The sequence below is a fragment of the Aptenodytes patagonicus genome, chromosome 1 (genome assembly GCF_965638725.1).
Source record: "Aptenodytes patagonicus chromosome 1, bAptPat1.pri.cur, whole genome shotgun sequence".
Lineage (NCBI taxonomy): Eukaryota > Metazoa > Chordata > Aves > Sphenisciformes > Spheniscidae > Aptenodytes > Aptenodytes patagonicus.
In genome coordinates, this window is record NC_134949.1 from 96,243,606 (window position 1) to 96,265,723 (window position 22,118).

Genomic DNA, 22,118 nt, shown 5'->3' on the forward strand with positions numbered 1-22,118 from the left:
TTGAGAATTCTTGTATTGCAGGTAATTCTATTTTCCATTTGCACATCTTTACTCTAGAATCATAGAATCATAGAATAGTTTGGGTTGGAAGGGACCTCTAAAGGTCATCTAGTCCAACCCCCCTGCCATGGGCAGGGACATCTTCAACTAGATCAGCTTGCTCAGAGCCCTGTCCAGCCTGACCTTGAATGTTTCCAGGGATGGGGCATCCACCACCTCTCTCGGCAACCTGTGCCAGTGTTTCACCACCCTCAGCGCAAAAAATTTCTTCCTTATATCTAGTCTGTATCTACCCCCCTTTAGTTTAAAGCCATTCCTCCTTGTTCTGTCACAACAGGCCATGCTAAAAAGTTTGACGCCATCTTTTTTATAAGCCCCCTTTAAGTACTGATAGGCTGCAATAAGGTCTCCCCGAAGCCTTCTCTTCTCTAGGCTGAACGCCCCCAACTCTCTCAGCCTTTCTTCATAGGAGAGGTGTTCCATCCCCCTGATCATTTTCGTGGCCCTCCTCTGGACCCGCTCCAACAGGTCCATGTCTTTCTTATGCTGAGGGCTCCAGAGCTGGACGCAGTACTCCAGGTGGGGTCTCACCAGAGCAGAGTAGAGGGGCAGAAGTCCAGTGCAAGTCTAGTGCAAGTCCATCTAGTTGACCTCAGCTACAAACAGAAACCTAGTTGTGTGGGATGTTCATGAGGCAATTTAAAGTGCAACTATGGAAACACCAACAGCTCACTTGAGCCCAGTCAGCAATAGGCTGATTTACCCAAAATTTACCCGTTTATCACACGGCTCCTACTTACTATTCCACCTGGAAGACAAGTTACCTTTGCCAAGTTCTAAATTCAGAACAACACCCTGTGTTGTTCAGCCTCAGTATGTGAAGGATCCTCCCAGATAAACAATGGGCATTGAGAGATCTGTGAGGACCTCTGCCAAGCTAAACTGGTGGGTTTCAACTGATAGGTCTGCAGTTGCCCAAGGAGCCCCGTAGCAGTGGCTGTGCTATGCAGCAGGGAAGCATGTAGCTATCATGGCTGCAACAGGCAGCAGTGAATTCCAGATTTTGATCTAATTTGAATGACTGAGCAACACAGGAAGAACACTTTCTGCTTAGTTCCTTAGTATTTTACAACCGGTATACTGTTCCTTGTGGTATACTGAATGACATGAGAAAAAACAGATCTTGTTTCATGGTTTTGTTCTAAAACAAAAAATTGGGATTTGTGGGGGAGAGGAGGGAAGGCTGGCTTAAGTTTACTTTAGCCAAATAGCCAAATGTCTTTGGCTATTTACATGCAGTTGTTTTTTCCCCATTAAAAAGGAAAAAAGAGAGCCAACAAAACAGACCTTTTCAGCAAAACTGCAGCCTGTGTTATGTATGGTGCAGGAAATGGAAAAACTTTTCTCCAGAAAGCTTAGCTGGCACCAGTGAGTGACTTATACATTGTTTAGGGACCCTCTAAAACTTTTAGTTAAATTCTCTGCCTCTCCCCATCCCTTTTTGACTAGATAACTTTGTTAAGGACCAGAATGACTGGTACACTACTTAAAGCTAGTTAACATGCGAGATACACATACTTAGCAGGCATATATGTGCTGCTACTACATGGCTGTTTGCAACTCCATATAGTTTCAATCTTTTATCAGTCCCCCAAAACCAGAAGTACAGTCAACATATGAGTCCAGAAGATGAGCCTTGCTCACTCTTGGTCTTGTAATCTGCAATGCATTTTGGCTGCACAGAGCAGTGATGAGGTGTGATGTAACTGTATAGCGTGAAAACACTGTAGCAGCAGCAATCTAATTCTGGTTTCTTTCTGATTTACTGAGTGGTCCTATTCTCTGCTCAGGCAGAAATACTTCAGGCAGTTCTGTTTCAAAAAAGAATAATGGTGTACATGGGACCAAACCACAAGTGTTCTTGGTACATAATATAAAGTCAGACCCTGGACTTGAGTCAGAAGCTGTCTGCCTGTTCCATATTCAGTATTTATTCTTGGAAGCACAATACCAGAGCTCCACAGTCAGCCCTGAAAGCTCTAGAAGAAAGTACAGTTTGGCCCAGCTTTGATTCATGGCCATACTAGGTTACAGAACAGTGCACAGTTAAACCCAGTACCATAAATCAGCTTCTACTTATATGCAGCGTGTGCAACTTTGTAAGCTTCTCAGTAAATCCAGTGAGAGTTTCACATTTATAAGAAAACAAAAGCCAGCTGATTCATACCACTGGTTTGCAAAATTTTCTTCAGTCATGTAGGCCCACGAACACTTCGGTTGGAATCTAGAGTTTGGGCCTAAATTTTAATCCAGAGGAGCTGTTTCCTGGAAGCAAATAATTCCCTGGGACCTATGTGGTGGCCAGCACTTCTGAAAGCCAGCTCACTTTTACAGAGATGTTTTAAGTACTTGATGTAGGCTTCCCTGTGTCAGGAGTTTTGTTCTGATATCAAGGTAAGGTTGACTGTAAGATGATAAATAAAAGTTCATCTACGTCAGCAGAGGAAAAGGAGCAGAGAATCGGAAGGAATCTCCAAGGCTATCCAGGCCACCTCTCTGCTGCCCTACACAATTGTACCACATGGACCCTTGAAACACTACTGCAGCAATTTAAGGTGTACTGTGTTTCCATAGGAATAATAATGCTCCACATTCTTCTTGGAGCTTTCAAAAGTCCTAGGCATTCCCTGTTTAGTCCTATGCCACTAGCAAAATCCTCACCCGATAGCTCAACTGATCTGTTCTCTCTCACTGTGGGGGAAGCAGCATTGCAAAGCCTCTGCAAATGAAAAAATACCTACCCAGGAAGTTATTTTAAAACTTTCTAAAGTTCATGACCTGTTTTTATGAAATCTTAATTCGTGTTAACACACTATGCTAACAATACCTTTAAGTACTAGGAAATGCAAATGACCACAAACAATATTATTTACGAGAGGCAACAGAATGCTGAACCAAATGAAAACCACCACTCACAGTAGCGTCTGCATCTTCGATCTCATGGATGGTACCACCCGCAGGACTCTCAATGGAGATCTCATGAGGGGGAGGAACATTGGCAGCTGCATCTGAGTTTGAAAGAGAGCAGTATTATTTTTTTTTTGTTTTTTGTTTTTTTTTTTTATACCCAGTACATGTAGATACACACAGAGGCAGTTCAACAAGCATAAACCAACAGTAAAATTTGATTCCTATTCCCATCATCATGACAGAAACAACACAGGAAACACCTGAAGAGCCTGAAGAAAAGAATCAAATACACTAATCAGAATAAAATACTAATGTTCTGTCTAAGCAGATGTATTTTTTGGGAACATGAAGTTAAGTGCAGTAAAAAGTGCACAGACCTAATTTCTCAAGTAGGATTTTCATGATTCATATGGTAACAAAATAATGTCAGCATGTAACATGATCTCCAGATCACAAACAGCATTATTTGGAGATGGAAAAATTCACAGCTCTTTCTGAAATCCAAACACCATTGAATTTCTCAATTTTCTAGTAATTCAGAATCAGCCTTGACAGGAGTTAGATGAAAACTGACCTCTCGATGTGGTAACATCAGCATCCGAAGCTGGAGTTGGAGTCCCACTACTGCCAAATAAAAATAAAATCAGAAATTGAGGTTGGACATGGTGAGATAGATTTACTAGTTTTTGATTTATCTGTGATTCTGCTGCCAAACCAAAAAACATGTTTGCAGAAGAAATTTGTCATGGTACTACTTTGCTGATAACATCATAAAATTAGGCTTTGCAATATTTCAGTAATCTTTTGCAACTTAGATATCAGTTCACTTGCAACGCACAACACATCACGTGCCTCTCCAGGTTGCTAACCTCCTCATATTCCAACTGACTTGGAGTCCCCCCCAAAAATGCGTTTTGCCTTCTAGCAGTTCTGTAAAGGAGGCAAATGCAAAGACCAGAGACAGAACACAAAGATAACCTGTAATGTTCTATAAAATGCTCAGTTTTTAAAATACTCTCTAGTGCACTAAAACATCATAACTACTGAAATCGCTGCAAGAAGATGGGTGGTTCTTATCATGACTTTTACCCTGCTTATTTGGAAATCTTCAAAAGGCAACAGTTTCCAAATCCAATTATTGCATTCACACACACACAAAACAACTCTAGGCCAAATGTAGAAAAGAAAAACATTTCAGATAAAAATCAGATGAAGACTGTCAGCCTGAACTAACTAACAGCTTTGACATGGCTCTTACAGTAAACCCAAGCTCCTTGGGGCCATTTCTGTAAGCCCTGAGCAACTGTCAAGTTACCAAGAGTGGGAGACACGCTCTGACAGAAACAAGTCTTTCCTGAATGAAGAAAAAATTATTTTTCAGGTTTGTCATATTTTTAATATATACAGCCTAATCTGTAAGATTGGAAGTTTAAGTGCTAGAGAGAAACTGAACTTCAGAAAATCATTGAAGTTCACTGCATTGAGATATTTCTCCCACTTCTAAAGAAACTTCTTTTTTATTGGTGGTCATACTTGCGCCATAAAATAAGCATTGCAGCAAGCAGTCTTCACTGTAATATACGCAAGTGCTGATACTATGTGAGCCATGCTTCCTAGCCTTGCCAGGTCTGATTTTTTGGTTCACATACTAGAGTACTGGTCTTGCAGTTTGCCCTCAAGCAAAACTCCAGTCAAAGCTGATGGATATTTTGCCTCCTTCAGGACATATAATCAGTCTCTGTATCACTCCGAAAATCAAAGGCTTCCAGCACCAGCCAGACAACCAGATCCAAAGTTACGTACTAAAGATACTGGGGCACATGATCAAGCATATGATCAAACATATGATAGTTTCCCTGAGTTAACATCTCAAACTCTGTTTCTCCCCCTGCCTCTCACAGACACATAACACTTGCCAATAAACAGACCTGAAGACAAATCTGATGAATTTTATATTTAAGCCAGGAATCTTTTCACCCATCCTTTCTCAGGAGGCACAGGCTAGTCCTGCACATAATGATTAAAATATAGTAAGTTCAGGGAATGTTAAACTGACAGGGTGAGATCTACATAACAATTATAAAATATTAATGAAAAATAAAATAATCGCCAGATGAACAAAGCGGAAAATACTTATTCAAGAGTTTAAACAGAACCTTCATGTATTTTCCTGAACAGCTAAAGCCGATGAGCTATATGCAAACTTTGAAAGGTACAGTTATTTGTGTCTGCTTCCATCTCGTGGACACTGCTACCCGTTTTCAGCCAGCACAGCGCAAGTTAACTCTCTACTGATTCTTTGACAACCTCAGTAAATCTTGGAATGATTTCCAAGACTGGAAAGCCAAATTTTACTAGCAAGTATAACTTAGACAAGATATCCTCTCTTATCCTCAGTGCCATTGCCATCACATGTGTAAAGAGTCACAAGTAACTCATTCAAAAAACATCAACTTCTTTCTGCTAACCCCCCCCCCCCAAAATCCCACATTAAAAGGATTTAGATTTTCTTAAGAACGCTGGTTGTATTTTAGAGGGATTTAGTTTCCTTACCTGTTTTTCATCTTAGAACTGAAATAAAAACTATTGCTTAATTATTAATTGGTCAGATGAAATAATTTCCAATTAAATTCACCTAACTCAAAGGATGCATTACTCTTATCAATTTCAATAGGCATTAGATTACATCTACACCAGAGTCTCACCAAATTACAGCATCAGTAAATAAAGCATTTTAGTGCATCATATTTAACGATGGTATGTTCAGAAGCAAATATGATTCTACTTTTCAGGAGAGGTGAAACAATCTGGGATTTTACTTATTACAAACTGTTTAGCGTAACTAAGGTCAGAATAAAAACTCAACAAAAGCAAACTGATGTGCAGTGAAACAACTCTGCTACAGGATTTGTAACCCTCTGTTCAGCTGAAGTGCTCAAACATTAGCTAAGCCTTTTATCAGCCCCCTTTTTTTGAGAAGGGGACAGCGAGAAACATGATTTGCTTTGGTAGAATAATTTAGGCTCTGAGCTCAGCCTGAGACTCACAGGATTCGATCCAGCTGCCCACGGGCTGGTGCCCAGTATACTTCGAGAGGCCTCCAGGCACTCCTGACCTCCAGCTCCTGCCCCAGAAGGCACTGGTTGCCCACGGATCCCACATCATACCTGCCAGCCTTCTGCAGATCTGTACCGTAACTTAGGGCATCTCGAAAGGACCTAAAAGGTTATCTGACCAACTGAATTGTGGACCCAGTTTTGTGGTGGGTTAGCCTTGGCTGAGGGCCAAATGCCCACCCAGCCACTCTCTCACTCCTCCTTCTCAACGAGACGGGAGAAAATAAGATGAAAAAGTTCATGGGCTGAGATAAAGACAGGAAGATTGCTTACCAATTACCTCCATGGGCAAAACAGACTCACCTTGGGGAAAATTAAATCAATTTATTGCATATAAATAGATTAGTAGTGAGATTAGGGTAGTGATAAATAGATTAGGGTAGTGAGAAAGAAACATTAAAACACCACCTTTCCTCCACCCTTTCCCAGGCTCAGCTTCACTCCTGACTCCTCTACCTGGTGGGGGCTCTTCAGGGGCAGCAGTTCCTTCAGGAGATGTCTACCTGCTCCAGCACGAGTCCTCCACAGCCTGCAGGGAATACTCGCTCTGCCATGGAATGCTGCCACCTCCTCCTTCGACCTTGGTGTTCCCTATGCCGCCATTTCTCATTCTTTTTGTTCCCTCCTCTTCCTCCTGTGCAGTGTTTTTGCCCTTTCTTAAACATGTTTTCCCTGAGGTGCCACCAGCTCGGCTGCGGGGCTCAGCCGTGCCCTGCGGTGGGTCCGTCGGAGCCAGCTGAAGCTGGCTGTGACCGGCAAAGGGCAGCCCCGGCTGCTCCTCACAGAGGCTGCCCTGCAGCCCCCTGCCAGCCCCTGGGCACCCGCACACGGTACTGCAAGATCAATTTTAACTAAGTTGCTCGCGTTTTTAAAGGAAAAATCCTCAAAGTAGGCAAGAAAAAACAAGGAGAATGCTATGGTATGGTATAAATCACATTTTCAAAAGAGCAGCAGTGTGCAAATGGAAAGGCTTAAAATTAGTTTTCTAGAGTAGAGTACTACTTCTAGATTGGATTACTGGTTATGAACATTCAAAATAAAATTCTCCAATTTTTCAGAGGTCCCAGAGCACTCTCACTGTCACTGACTCAAATGAGCGGCAGCTCTCCATCCAACAGGGCACTTTGGTTGGTAACACCAACTTAGGCACCAGGTTAGCCACGTGGTGGCAACCACAGACCAAACCAGGCCATGGGGCAACCGTGAGAGTGCTGAAAAGCAAGGTGAGAATAAGGCCGCTGTCATTTAGAGCATAGCAAACCCATCATCTTAAGCAGTAACTGGCTTGTCAAGGCCGGGTAATATATTCTTACTGGTACTGAGGGGCTTTTAAATACAAGCCCCCAAGAGCTAACCAATTTTCTGACAAAATTCTGGCTCACAGCTGGCTGAAAATTAAAAGCCAAGGGCTTAAATAACACCTAGTAAAACCCTAATCAATCTAACCAAGCAAGACCAGTCAAGTACCAAATTTGGTCAAATTAGCAGTTATCACTTTTTCTCAGGAGGATAAAAAAACTGTTTTAAGGAACTGTGCTATAACCGACCTCACTTTATGCACAACATTGTTTTTTCATTGCTTTACTGGAACGGTGAGGTTTGCTTTCTTTTTGCATCCATTTCTTTTTGCCTTCGACTTCCCCTTAATATTTTAATTTTTCAAATGCTCACTTTATTAATCTCCTAAAAAAGCAGCAATAGTACTAGGTATCTCTGAGGAAGCCACTCAAAATGCACATGACAATGCATATACTGACTTGCCTGAACACACTGCTCTTCAAGGTAAACACAGATTCAAATTCCCCTTCAGTCACACCATTTAAAATATCAGGGATTTTTTTTTTTTCCCCCAGGATTAATCCAGGGCCCAGGCTTTATTTTTAACTATATCTACATAAGCGAGCCACTCCAAGTGGAGGGACTATATTCCAGCAAGAGCTTATTGTGAATTTGAGACACATACATATGAAATGTAATTTCTGTTGTCCTACCTGCATGAGTGATGCCTTGGACCACCTTGGCTGAGCAGTAAGCAAAATATAAAAACATACACATATGTATGGAAAAGTAGGAAGGAATATGCACAAGCAGATGTCTAAGCAGCAGAATGACCAACACTGCACTGTGTTTCCTTGGCAGAAACAACCGGTTTCAGATCACACAGCTCTGTTAGACACCTGGATCTAGGCAGGTGTAAGACAAGACCCATAAGGGCCTCAGAAGTTGATCTGAAGCAAACAATGCTTATAGACAGCCTATACGTATTAATATAGCAAACACAGCTCACAAATACAGCCTATATTCCCCTTTTTTGAACCCCATGGTAAGTACTTCTGTGTGACACCAGTCATGTCAGGAAAAGACTCAATAGGTTCCAGTCCACCAAAGCAGAGTGTCCCATTGACTCACAGGCAACTGTAGAGCCTAAACAAGTTCTTTATGTGCAACCATACTGTGTTATTAAGGAGAAATACCACTCTGGACCTGTCAAATGGGACATTGGTGATACCATTTCACCCCCCCATAAAATTTTATAAAGGTATTAGTTACATTTTTCTCTACATTACTCCTCAAGGTTTAACACAAACTCAACTCTCTGAAGAAGGTAACATCTTCAGATTTGTACTACACGTTTCTGGACATCCATCAGTTTGTTTATCAATTTGAATGTCCCGAAGTCTAGTTTGTTATGTCAAGCATTTATTTTTCTTAAACATTATTATTTCAATGCTCATATTACACAAAGAAGGGAAAATCATTTTATGGTCTCATTTTCTCCTTTTTAAATATTTTAATCACATGTCCTTGAACTAAATTTGTGATTTCAGAAGTATTTTTATCCAACTACAGAATGCAAGAGTGAGCCTTGTATTCAGATTCTTTTCCTTTTAAATTGTACCTGCATTTATCTTAATTTTCATTTAGGTAGTTCTTGAATTTTAACCTCTTTTGGTTTTAATTAAAGCAGGACAAACCTTTCATATTTGCTACCTGACAGTAGGGAGCACAAAAGAAAATATACAACTGAAGAGCAGCAGTATGGAACTCTTCACATGGGGTAAAGCTGTGCAGATGTTAAAAAATTTCTGAAATGAGCAATATCATTGCCAAGTCCATATGCAGACAGTAAAGGAGCTCAGGTATGTTTCTACTTCACTGCAGGCAGAACTGCTGAACTGTTGAAATGATCCCAGCACGGAAGACAAACTCTTTTTCTTTCATGAAGCACATGTAGATAAACAGTACAAAATTTGAGTTGATACATCAAACATTGCTGCCACACTGCCGATGAAATATAGATCCTAAATTTGCCAATGTATTTCAAAGCAGAGAACACGGACAGAACAAAGGAGTTCCGGACATGATTCATTGTGACTAATTTCAGTGAGTCCAGAATCAGCAAGCACCACTCAGAAAGGACGCATGCTTCTATTTATTTCATTTGACATTAATAGCCACTTCTGAAGAAGTGAAAAATTAGTGCATTGTATCCATCCTTTTCAACTATCCCACACTCCTTATCTTTTCTTCAGTATGTTATTGTGCATACAGCATTCAAGCAAGGCTCTGACATAAAAGCTATACTTTTCTATTGCAGCAATTTTGTGCTACTCCTTTGCCTTCAGTTCATTCTCAAGATCGGGCTTTTGACCCCCCCAAGAATTAGACAAAACAACTGTCCTATTGTCACGAGACATACTCCAAAATTATGAGAGCAAAATTCATAATGCAAAGTCCCAACAACCTACTGAATAAAGCAATTATTAAAAGTCTTTAGCTGATGTAGCGCTCCCACACTTCCCACTGGGGCAAGACTCCACAACGTCCACTGGGCTGCTCTATACACATCTGGATTATGTCCCATGTGTTACTTTTCCTTTGAGGTTTTCTCCTCAGTGGTACTTAGTTTAATCCCTCCGTTCCTTAAAAGGCCAGGCTAGCCAAGCATTTAACCTATGTGAATGCATGCACTAGCCTTACAGGAACAAACTTTCTGGCATTACTGACAGTTGCGTAACAGCAGGATGATTGTGAGTTATTCTGGGAAGTAAACTACACAAGTACAAGCCAGCTTTCTGTAGGCTACACTAAAACTATCCTAGCATTTAACTAGCTGAAACCAGCTTTTTCCAGCTAGACAGAGACACGGTATTGACATCTAGGTAGGATTATGAGATGTATTAAATTATTTAAATCACAGTTTCAATTCTGCAGCTATTTATAGCTTTCAGCACAGTTTTGCTTTAATCTAGAAAGGTAGTGTAATTAAAATAAGCAACAGATATCCAGGGCCTATCTTCTGTTCCAGATCAGCCTCAAATTAAGGAAATGGACCCCCAACTGTTTCACAGAAAAAACAGATTGGTCAAAGCTCATAAAAAGAAAACACTCTTAGTTTCTTGTGCCTGGGCTATGCTCTAGAAAATGAACCTACTGCAAAAATTCCTATGTTCTTATCAGTGGGAAAACAGACTGGGAAATATGCCTAGTGCTAGGCCTCCAAACTGAAATGACTGCTTCTGCACAGTCATCAGAGAAACTGGGGTTCCCCAGAGGACAAGTCAGAGCACCTCTGTTAGACCCCTGCTTCGAGGCATCCCCTGGAGAAGCCTGTCCTCGCCTGGCAACGTGGGAGCCTCACCTGAACATCTCAGCTAGATACCTAAAGCTGGTGCTTTAGGATAGTCCTGCCATCCCTTGAGATATGAGACCAGGTCAATTCCCCGTTCTGACACAGACGGCACAGCTGGGTGGCAATACAGCCATGCTCAGATCATTGCATCGCATTGCCCTGCACTGGACCAGCCTCTCTCTGCACATGTGGGTCAGCAGGTGACTACAGCACTGCCCAGAAAATGGCAGAAGCTCTCACACAACGGCACTCGCATCTCTTTCTGTGCAGGGGGGACTTGATGCCGGATTTCCCACACTGTGCCTTAAGGACTGGGGGTGATCCTGGTTTAGGTCCTTGCTCCGATTTCTTACAGAACATTTTTAAAAGGTCTTCATTTTATTCTGATGTGTATTAGGAAGTCTAGTATATTTTTTCATGAAATAATAATGTTGGCTGTTGGCAATACTGAGATGGTTCACTCACTCCTCTTGATGGAGGATGTCTGAAGTTAGATGAGACATCTTCTACCCATGACAGCCAATGTTTTTATATGACCCTGGCTTACAAACTTCACTTCTTAAACCTTGTGGTGCAGAGATGCCCAGGACGCTCTTAGAGTAAGGGTTGTGGGTTTTTTTTAATTTTGCCAAAATAAATCATATTAATTTCTTCCTGATGCTCTGTTATCCAGAGCAAATCTACCTGTTTCTATCTCACTGCTTCAGTCTTGTATCACTCTCTTTATGCAATAAAACACTATCATATGCAAGCACAAGACAAACAACAACTTTTAGAGGAAAAGATATAGTAAAACCAAAGTTTAAACTGACGGTGATAACAGAGATCCCATCCTAAAGCTACAAACAATCTGAAGTAATATATAGTGGGATAAAAGCAGTGTGTTTTTGAGAGAGATGCAATAAAGCCCCACAGTGAATTGAGTTGGGTAAAGCTTGCCAATTGTCTACTGGAGCCCCTTTAATGCCTGTCACAAAGCACTCCATAAGATGACTTTTGTATGAGTACAACATTCATCACTCTGATCCACCTTTCAACCAAATGCTGGGCTTTTTGCATTGTTAGGTTGTTTAGCCCAGTGCATGTAGGGACTCTAGATTAGTGTTGACTCTCATTCCTCTCATATATCTCCACGCTTACTAGATTCCCTGAATGATCACACAGAGGGATACACTAGGTTTTCAAACTCAAACTTCTTCAGAAAGATGAAGTTTTTCAGAGTCGTCAACATTCAAACTGAGATAACTGTATCTCTGAATTCACATTTTCTGATAAATAAGATGTGGTTCCATTCATGTAAAGAGCCAGTCTAGAGAATGACTGATGCTAATGAGAAAGAATTGGACCCACAAAGTTTACAAGGACAAGATGATTTTTTTAAAAAATTATTTTCTAAAAGAAAAGCGTATAAAAGTTTGGTCAATGTTGCATTCTCAACAGAGAAAGTTCTGAACAGATGTACGCTACCCAGTTGACCTGGAGGCTTCAGGGAGTGCTCATGTCAGAGGAGTGTGCAGATCAACAGGACAGAGAGAAACCAATCTCTTAGGAACCACTTTTGCCCTTATTGTCTCATGTTATTAATTTTAATATATAATGTTGTGGTTATGAAATCATTATGAGGATATCTAGTTTGGGAGGTTGGGGTTTTTTTTAAAGTCTGTTAGGTGATTACTCTTCCCAGTAAATGAATTACTCACATTTATCATGGCTTTATATGGCCAGTAAAGCAGGGAATCGACCCTGCCAATTTTTCAGATGAGTTCAGCACTAGGTTGTTTGGGTTTGAATTGGTCTAAAAATAACAGCTTAGATTAACTTCTGAGTAGGAATGGAGTAATAATTTGAACTGGTTTTCCTCTCAGTTCGAAAAAGACATGAAAATAACAGGTCAAGTTCAGGTTTGCTTTGGTGAAAAGAAGCCACAATTCAGACTAGTTTTCATTTTTATTGCCTTGTTAAAAGTGTGAGGAGCCCAAGCAGCCAATTCCCTTGTAACTGTTTTTAGAGCACATCTCTCAAAAGTTTTTTTTAAAAAGCATTTCAAAAACATTCTACTTTTTTGCTTTTTCTAATGATGACCAGGAGTACCTTAAAGCCTTTGGGAAAGGTTCACAGGATAACCGGAACACTAACACAAGTAACTATGGACACATCTCTTTCCCAAAATAGATTTCCCCCACTAAACCTCTTCAGGTAAATAGTCTGCATCTGTGCCCGACAGCCAACAAGGCGATAACATACTTAAGCAAAAGTACAAGCCCCAGATTGGCTGAGATATTTTGAGCACGTCAAGCATGCTAGGACAGCCTGCGAGAGGTTCACGTGCCAGAACCACAGGATTTCTCCACCGCACTTTTCTATACGCCCTTTTGCACAAAGGTGAATTTTGTTCATCTTCAGTGCACAAATCAACTCCAGCAGCAGCAGGAACTGGAGAAAGGACCGATCACAAGGCTTTAAGAAGGGAAAATTACTTACCCACATGACCAGTCAGTGCAGGAGCTGACAAGAAAAAGAGAGAAAAGGTTACAAAATGTCACAACTCAGTCCTGCTGTTATCTCCAGGCAGAATAAAATGCAAGGCAAACACAGATACTCACCTGCCCATCGCTTCCTTTGTGTAGGACAGTTTCTGGAAAACAAACAAACCAACCAACCCTGAGTATATTTGAGTATCGTAAGGTGAAAGGAACCGAAATGCAGTTTATACCACTTTGTTTCCTACCCTGTGCCAAAATAATTATCTTTTCTTTGTTCTATGTTCATTTTTTAAGTTCAAAATTTATTAACAAAGTCCTCTCTGAAAAGAAAATGTGTCCTACATTTCCAAAATACAACTGAAACTCAACAACAGACACTGTAAAGAGCACTAAGTTTGTCAGAAGATGCACTACATTTCTGCATTTTCCTGCACTGTTCTGCAGGAACGATGTTCTCTCACCTTAGAGGAGGCTAGTAATAAGATACTTTTAAGCAAGCAGTCTTAAGAAATACACTATTACTTCTGCTACTTGTTTATAGATTTAAAACCATCTTTTCGAAAGTATAGTTACAGCTTAAAATAACATAGTAGGATTAGTCTGATGACTTTGTTTAGGGTTATACAAGTGACACGGATGACATTTTTTCACCTATTGGTGCATAAAGACTAAGGCAGGGCTACACAGTTCACAATTTTTCATCAGAATTCTCCTGGTGTTAGTGACATCGGTTCTAGAGAGGGGTCACAGGAGTTTCTGTGGGGAACCCCACAAGAAGTGGAGGAGATCCTGAGCAGTTTGCAGCATGATAGCTGTTGAGGAACAATGCTGTGTCTTGCTGCTGTACCAATGTGAACAGAATACAAAATACTTAACACAAGATTATTGTCGAGCCACAAAATTTCTGTTTCTCTCTGGTTTTAGGGGAAAGGGGATTGTTTGGCGGTTTGTTTATTGGGCTGGCTTTCTTTACATAATCAATGCAGATACATTTTTCAGTAAAAACTCAACCCAAAGTTGATCAGCTCAAATACCTACTTTGAAGTTAATTACATTAAACTTAACACATAGTATTTCCACTTTGAAAACTCCTCTGCAAAACAGCCATATGTATTTAGCGAACTAAGGCCTGACACTCTAAGCTATCCTGGTGATTCTTTTTGTGAAGGAGAAGTGAAAAGGCAAAAGAGACTTTTTGAACAGGTTAGCCTGCTTATTCTCTTCACCTGTGTTTCTAAGGAAGTCTAGAAGTTCAGCTTTTATTGATTCAGAGCCACCCCAATGACTACCTTTCTCTTCTTTCCAGGACATCTGTGGACAGTAAGTGCGATCACAGCTAGAACGGCAGGCAGCCTGGATATCAGCCTGAGGAGGGCTTGCCAAAATACCAATTTCAGTCAGCTTGCTTTTCAGCATGTCCTTTGGCCAACCTTTATTGTACAAGTCCATTAAATGAAGTATTTGGAGATACTTTAGTATGAAAAACTAAGACACAGTGAGACCAGTTTGAAGTGATGAACAAAGAAACTAGCAAGACTAGGTAGTCTAACAGTGAAGAGTAACTCAGGGCCAATAAAACTGTACTGGACTTTGGGTATTTTTTTTAAGAGGTCATTACACTGCTCTATGCAGTGCTTGTACTCAGCTTTAGTGCACTGGGGTCTGCAAGGAATAGAGGCTGATTCCCTCTCCACAAGCTTTTGGAAAATTATATATAAGTAGTAGCCCTTTTAGTAAAAGGTGTTTGTTCATTAGAAAAAGAGACTTTCTTCCATATTCAGTCAGTCAAGGCAGTTTGTAGGTGCTATTAAACTGCTTATTAGGGGCCCCACACGTGTTTTTAATACCACCTGGTAGTCAGTACCCAGCAGCTTTACTCACTAGTCCACAAAGGCCATTGACAGCAGGGGTCAGTAAGGTCCTGATCATTTCATAGAGCAAGGAAACTTGAGACACCCCAGGGAGGGGTGCCTTGGCCAAAGCTCTGTTGCAGGGCAGCCTGAGGAGCTGGTGGCACCCAGCTTTCCCGAACCTGGGTTCCAGGACTTAACCAATATGTCTTGGTATTTCCAAGTCTTTTATTCAAGAAATTATAAGAACAACTTATAAGAACCAAACCTGAAATGCCAAATTATTATTTTAATGGCCAAGGCCTAGAATAACAAACATGACACACTGCCTCCACATCTACATTTAAAAAACAGGCATCAAATGACTAAGTTCTCATCCAATTTTGTAGCAAAGTAGCAAAGCCTAATACTGTATGATTGGCTTTGAATGACAGCCTCTGCGTAGGGTAGCTGGATTATTCCTTAATTCACCTAGTTCAGGACAGAATATTCTCTCTTCACTGCAAATCACATCTTTTGTGAAATAAAATAACTTTAAAGGATCACATGCTTTAAATGACTGTTTAAACGACCTGACTTTTCACCATTCTTTCTCAGACAAAATCTCTCACTGGATTCAACAGGAGCTTTGAGAAATAATGGTAAAGATTGTGACCCCTACATTTGGTTGCTATACAATGCTGTGAAGCTATTGCAAAAACAACAACAAAAAATGCATGAACTGTAAATTACAAATGAGTTGATAAAAGAATTATCAGCCATCCATTAAAACCCATATGCCAATGCAAAGCTTGCGCAGAGATTATCATAATCTTGCAGCTTTACGTCACAGGTAAAATCTTAGGTTTTACAGTAAATTCAAAAGGAAAGTATGATCTCAATATCCAGTCTTCAGTTTCTTACAGTCTACAGAGGGCTGAAAAACAGATTCACACATTTTGGATCAGTCCCACAGACTGAAATATAAGACTTGTTTTTTATAATGTTGAATACTTTGGTTTTTTTCAGCTGAGGATGTGAAAATGAAGCATTCCCCTATTGCTAAGCTGGCACGGTCTGCAACAGTTTGTAGTGTGATTGCCTTCCTCTCTCTTAAATGTCTAATTTGTGTTCCAGTCTGCGGTGGGGGCAAGCACTGACATACTTGAATTTCATGGCAAACAGGCACCTTTTTCACATAATTAGAAGTCAAGGGCTCTAGAGTTATAATATTGGCTTGGTTTCTCATTCAGTACAGAATAGCCTTTGCCAAATCACCTCACCTATCTGGCTCAGTTCCTTCATTAACAAGATGGAGTTATAAACATACCTACCGCACAAGGATCTGCAAGGATTAACATCTTTACCCTTTGAATACTTGAAGTGATCTATAAATAGTTCTACATAGCCGCAGCAGCAGCCACATCAAAGCTCGAGGGGATGGCTTTCACTTGGTGAAGCTACCTCTCGCAGATGCTTTGTATAAAATTAGTTCCCTTGAAGCGACACCTTGCTAACATTATTATACTAATTCTTCTAAAGCTGGGAGCTCAGTTTTGTGTCAGTTGCACTAGCGCTTCCCTTTCTCAACAGACCAGTTAGTTTTATATAATGCAAAATTATCACGAATTAATAAGAGTCCATAGCATTAAATACAAACTACCACAATACCACAAATCACATACAGTACTGACTGGATGGATGAGCTTCTATCACCTTGTGAACTTGCAGGAAAAGAAATTATATGGGATACTCTTGTCTGATCCTAAGAGACGATCGTTACGCACAGAAGACAAAATATCTTGGAGACAATTACAGGCAGGAGAAAAAGGTAGAGGAAATGTCAAGGAGATCTTAAATAATCTCATATTAGTCTAATCCCATCTGTATAGGATTGTACCAAGCATGTTTGATTTAACCCACCTGTACACATAATTTCCAACAGGAAAGTCATACCAAGAAACGACTCTCTCTTTGCCTGTCCTGATTCCCCACCACAGCGCGCAGCAGAACCACGCTCTCATGGAGGCAAGGCCAAAGCACTGGGGGGAATTCAAGGAAATGGACGACAGTGTCCAGAACTGAAGCTGGAGGGAAAGGCCAGGATGGATAGCAGTGCTCTGAGGCACAGCCCTGACACAGAAGGTGAAAATATGGTCTCCAGTGAGCAAGAGGAGAGATAGCAGGAAAAGCTTAGTGGAACAGAATTTGTTTTAGCCATGTTCAACTTGAAATGAAGGCTGGAGATCTACAGTAAGGTGTCAGAAACAAGCTAAGGGTCCAGTCTGTCCAGGAGGAATCAGCTCCGCAGCAGAGGTGAACTCTCAACATAGAAGTGATTCTTCAATGTGTGTTAGGCAGTGTTATCTAGAAACGAGGTACAAATCAGGGAAAACAAGGAAGAACTACAGATTTGCAAAGTAAAGGAGCTGATCAGACAAGGATGATGAGGGTGAAGTATCGGTTCTGAGCTCTGCCTGGAAAGAGATGAGCACAGGCTTCACAGCTGACAGTTTCTGTGCTGTGCCAGGTGTCAAAAAGAGGCTGAAAAGGAAGATTTAGGCTGGAACCGGAGGAGAGTGACCAGAGAGAGAATTAACACAGGAAGAGCTTAAGAGATGAAAAGGAGATGAGGGAAGATTTGGAGAAGCAACCGGAGCTAATTAATCTATTTGCTTATATGTGGTGAAGGTTTGGGGTTTTTTTTCTTTTTAAGTTAGAGGAGGCTAAAACTTGCAATGCAAAAAGAAAGAGCCAAGTCAATAGGAGAATAGTGAGTGTGGGGATAAGAAAGGGGGTGAAGGAAATCTGACATAATGGCTCAAAGGAGGGCAACAGAAGAAATTTTTTTTTACATCTGTAAGGAGGGGTGGAGGGTGTGAAAGAGCAGATGAAATCTGCTTTTTTCCAGATGTAGAAGAAACCGGAGATGTTCTATGCAAAGAAAAAAAATGTTAAGGTATCTAAGTCAGCAATCAATAAGATACTGGAAACTGTGATTAGGACATTTGATTAAACAGAGAAAGACAATGGTTAGCAAAGAAGACCACAGAACAGGAAAAGGAAAAACAGCAGAAGAGGCCTTTCTGCCTCAGAGGAACCTTAGAAAGACAAAATCATCTAACACGTGAGGTGATCAGAAACTACAGCACTTGAGAGTAAGTGGTTACAAATGACTCATGTCATTGGGGTGCTACGTCCCACCTTTGAACACAGCTCAGAATTCAGGAAAAATAACATATTTTACATTGCTAAGTGCCCATTTCAGCATGCAAAGAAGGTGTTTTGTTGTGCTACCCATTAAGGCATCCTAAGGCAGGGTTGCCTTCTGCCCCTTTCATCCTAGTCTCCTCACTGAGCAGTTAGTCTGTGCTCTAAAAACACTGAAACAGATAGAGCTGCTGATGGGCTTAAAAGTCAATACTAAACAAATGTGCAGCTGAGTCAACACAATTGCAGGTTTTGTTTCTTGGCCCAGGAGCTTTTAGAGTTGACTTTTTGCAGGTGAGCACCTGCTGCCACTGTTTTGGGGATTCCTGGGGAAACTGTCTGCCTTTTGGTTCTCAGACAAAGCTGTACTACAAACTCCTTTCCACGGCTAACTCTCAGCTCAACTCTCGGATCTCAGCCCCAACAAAAGGTGCACACAGCACAAATCTCCCTCTCATCAGCATCCAAAAATCACACAGCCCTGCTTCCTTTGGAAAGGATTCATGACCTAACCCATGTCGTCACGTGTCTCATTTGCCCAACACTGTTCAGATATGCTTTGTTATACACATGGGGCTGTATATGAGCCCTCAGCAGGTATAGCTGAGTGTCTGCACAATGACTTAAGTTACATGAGCTCCCTTAATTCTTCATTTCTTGTGACAGCTTTTCTCAACATGTCTTGTTGTTGTAGATTGTCATCAGATCTACAAGGAACAGCAACTCATTAAAACTTTATTTTCTGAAATTTGATTGAAGCTTGGAGAAAGAGAGATTGGGACATGTAATCTGGTGTAAAGGATGGATTTGCCCTATTACATGCCCACACTGGAAATGCAGGATGCAGACAGAACTTTACGATGGGAGCACTGCAGTATCATGCTTTAAGCTGCATTTTGCTATGGACTTGGGAAGGAGAGTTTACTTTTATTGGAAAGGTGAGGGTCTATTCCATTAGAGTCTCTTGGTAAAACATAAATTTCCTGAATTCTTCAGGAACTGTAAAACATCAAGTTTCAGGATTTTGATGAATTAAAAAATGGCCCCAAATTAACTGACCAAACAGAACAATGACAAAAATCATGCAAGTTGGTGGACGTCTTTGCTTGCTTTAAGTGTCTCGATAAACAGAAAGGTCACAACAATTATCTCAGCTCACCATGACTTAACTGGATGTGTGGCAATTAAACAGATGAAGTATGACCATCAGTATTTTAGGTCCTCTCCACCCACGAAGGAACATTATTAGACCTATTTCAAGGTATCCACTGCACTAAAAACTCAGAGACTAGTTCCTGGCAGGGACTGCTGAGTAGTTATGCTTTGTCACCACGTGGGAAGAAGCTCTATGCAGACAGAAACCAGGGTTAAGCAGCTGGCATGGCCCTGACTTGTATCTCTTGCTCCAGGAAAAAGTTACTTCTTCACCTTTATCTACATTTCCCCTATTTGCTTAGGTCTTTTCTCTCTCTTGGGAATAAGGACTCTGAGACTGCCACAAATAATAAATGGCCAAAGGCTGGGGAATCACAGAGTTAGGAGACCTTCACGTGCCAGCAGTAACTTGGCAGCTACACAGCATTACTGGATGTATTCTAAATTCTGATTGTCACTTTTGTCTTCCTCTGGGCCTATACACACAGCAGTCTACCTACTTGTTTTGCTGTTGTTATTGCTGTTATTCTGTTTGATAGCCACATCAGTGTGGGTTAGGTTCAGAGCACGCTGGCAATTCAAAATAGTATTAAACAAGAGGCTGTAAGACCGCTCACATTAATCACCCGAGAAAATCTCCAACTTTTTATTTTTTCCTCACAGCCAAAGGCCACCTTCAAAATGTCAGCATGCGCTACAGCTAAATGTTATAATACAGTTTGTATTACAACAGCAGCAAAAGTCTTATGCTGGACATGCACGTGTGTCTTATTCCCTTGTTTTCTGTGGTACGACATCAGGCTAATGAAAAAAATGGAAATTAAAGAATTTATGAGCATGACTTGGTAAAGATTGGTTTTTATTCACTAGGAAGGAATTGGGGGGGTTCCTCCTCTTCTAATTACAGTACATTTATGAATTACATTCATAACAAGACCTGACATTGTTTCTTGCTATATAAGCATATATACTACTAGTCAACGTGAAATCACCTGAGGCTCCATAAAGAATGTAAGCAATCAAGGTATCCGCAAGGTAAAAGGTCCTCACCAATATCTTGCAACAGAAGCTGAGTTTTTACAGTGTATTCTGCACACTGTGGTTTTGGTTTTGATTTTAAAGAACCACAAACTATATAAGGATGTGACTGAGTAAACATCTACTTTTTTAAACCTCTTGAAAACATCTTTGTTCTTACTACCACTCCACATTTTTCACACCTTCAGTTCTTTTAACTTTGTTCCTTCACACTTAAACATTCAGTGCAGCATCTTCTGATGCAATTTGCACAAAATGTTGCTTGCAACTTCTTATATTAGTTGCTCTGTATATGCTACAGATTGGTGTTGCTCAAGGTGTGCAAAATTTTGTTTAGGCACCACAAAGCCACCAATTTTCTGAACTTTCCACATCTCTTCAACAAATAAAATTTGGAAGAGCATCTGGTTGTTGTGGTACACCTTTTCCAGTTGCATTCTGGCTGAAACAGTAGCAGAGCTTTGTGTTGTTGAAACTAAAAGGATTAAAAAAAGGAAAAAAAAGAAAAGGAACCTGACACGAGTTGAGGCTTTAGTCCACCTAGCCTGATTTCTTCTTCCTAATCACCGTCAGCAGCAGATGTCTCTATGGAAGTTGTATGAAGCTCCAAAAACTGGACAGGAACCTTAAGAGATTTCTCAGCATGCTAAGGAGACACAGTAGACAACCAGTCTACAAAAAAAGGTCTTTTGACTGTTATAGTATTTGGTTCTCAATCTGCAATAAGTCCATTGTCCAGAAATATTACAAATAGAAGAGAAAAACGCAAAATTTGTCCCCAACAGCTTTGCTCAGCCCTAACACGCCACAGGAGAAGCAGAAGTTTGTATTGCCCTGCTGAAGCTCCTGGATGTGAGGACGGGGCACTGGTAGTCTAGCTTGGGAGCTCACCACACACCCAAACCACCTCCTGCCTGCACACCTGCTGAGCAGGTCCCAGCAGTTAAAGGAAGAAACAAGGGAAGCATTGGCAACTGACTCTCCTTTAATCTTATTTACTATAAGAATAGGCTGCATATGAAAATTCAAACCTCTGGTTCCATTTCATATGACAAACTGCACAGAATTAAAGAAAAATTGTAGAAAGAAATAGGCAGGGAAGCCATTTTTTTTTTTTAGCTAAAAAACCCCTCCTTGTAGAATCCCCAGAACACAGAGAAGAAGTCGTCCTCTATAAAAGACAGAAAAAGCAGGAAAGCAGGTGTCGAAACAGGTTGACCAACTACTCCAGAACGGCTGCATTATTTCAGTAATTTATAAAGTAAAAAAACGTACTCAGCAGCTATGTGGGCATCTTCCAAAGAATATTATATGCCGGCTGTAAATGCTCCTATGAACAGTACAGATTGTGCTGTTTTGGCAGCAGTGCTTCAATTTTGTAGCAAGAAGTACAAGGCTCCCGGGAAATCGATAGTTATTTTTGCTTGTGTTTCTCCTCTCTTGGATTTTTCAAAAATTATCTAACAAAAGTGTGAACACGGCCACAGTCACAAGGCAGAGTGGGGGCAAGTTTCAGCAATACCAGAATTCCAGACACACGTGTCCCAAAGCACAGAATGACCACGGGAATGGGATGAATGAGAACATTCTACATAATACAGAGTTATACTCCCCCTGAAATACAGCTACACAGTAAGGAACACAAACAGAGTTAATTTATATGAAGGAAGGCTTATATGAAGAA

At 40.8% G+C, this 22,118-nt stretch overlaps 1 protein-coding gene across 1 annotated transcript in view; it reads right to left on the reverse strand.

The window, feature by feature from the left end:
* IMPG2 (interphotoreceptor matrix proteoglycan 2) overlaps positions 1-22,118 on the reverse strand; it is a 63,161-nt gene that overhangs the window by 23,177 nt on the left and 17,866 nt on the right. The window contains exons 4-7 of the mRNA XM_076328842.1: positions 13,323-13,354; positions 13,201-13,224; positions 3,545-3,591; positions 2,977-3,068 (exon numbers count right to left, since the gene is read on the reverse strand). Of these exons, the coding sequence (XP_076184957.1) occupies positions 2,977-3,068; positions 3,545-3,591; positions 13,201-13,224; positions 13,323-13,354 (195 nt within the window). The remainder of the gene's footprint in view (positions 1-2,976; positions 3,069-3,544; positions 3,592-13,200; positions 13,225-13,322; positions 13,355-22,118) is intronic.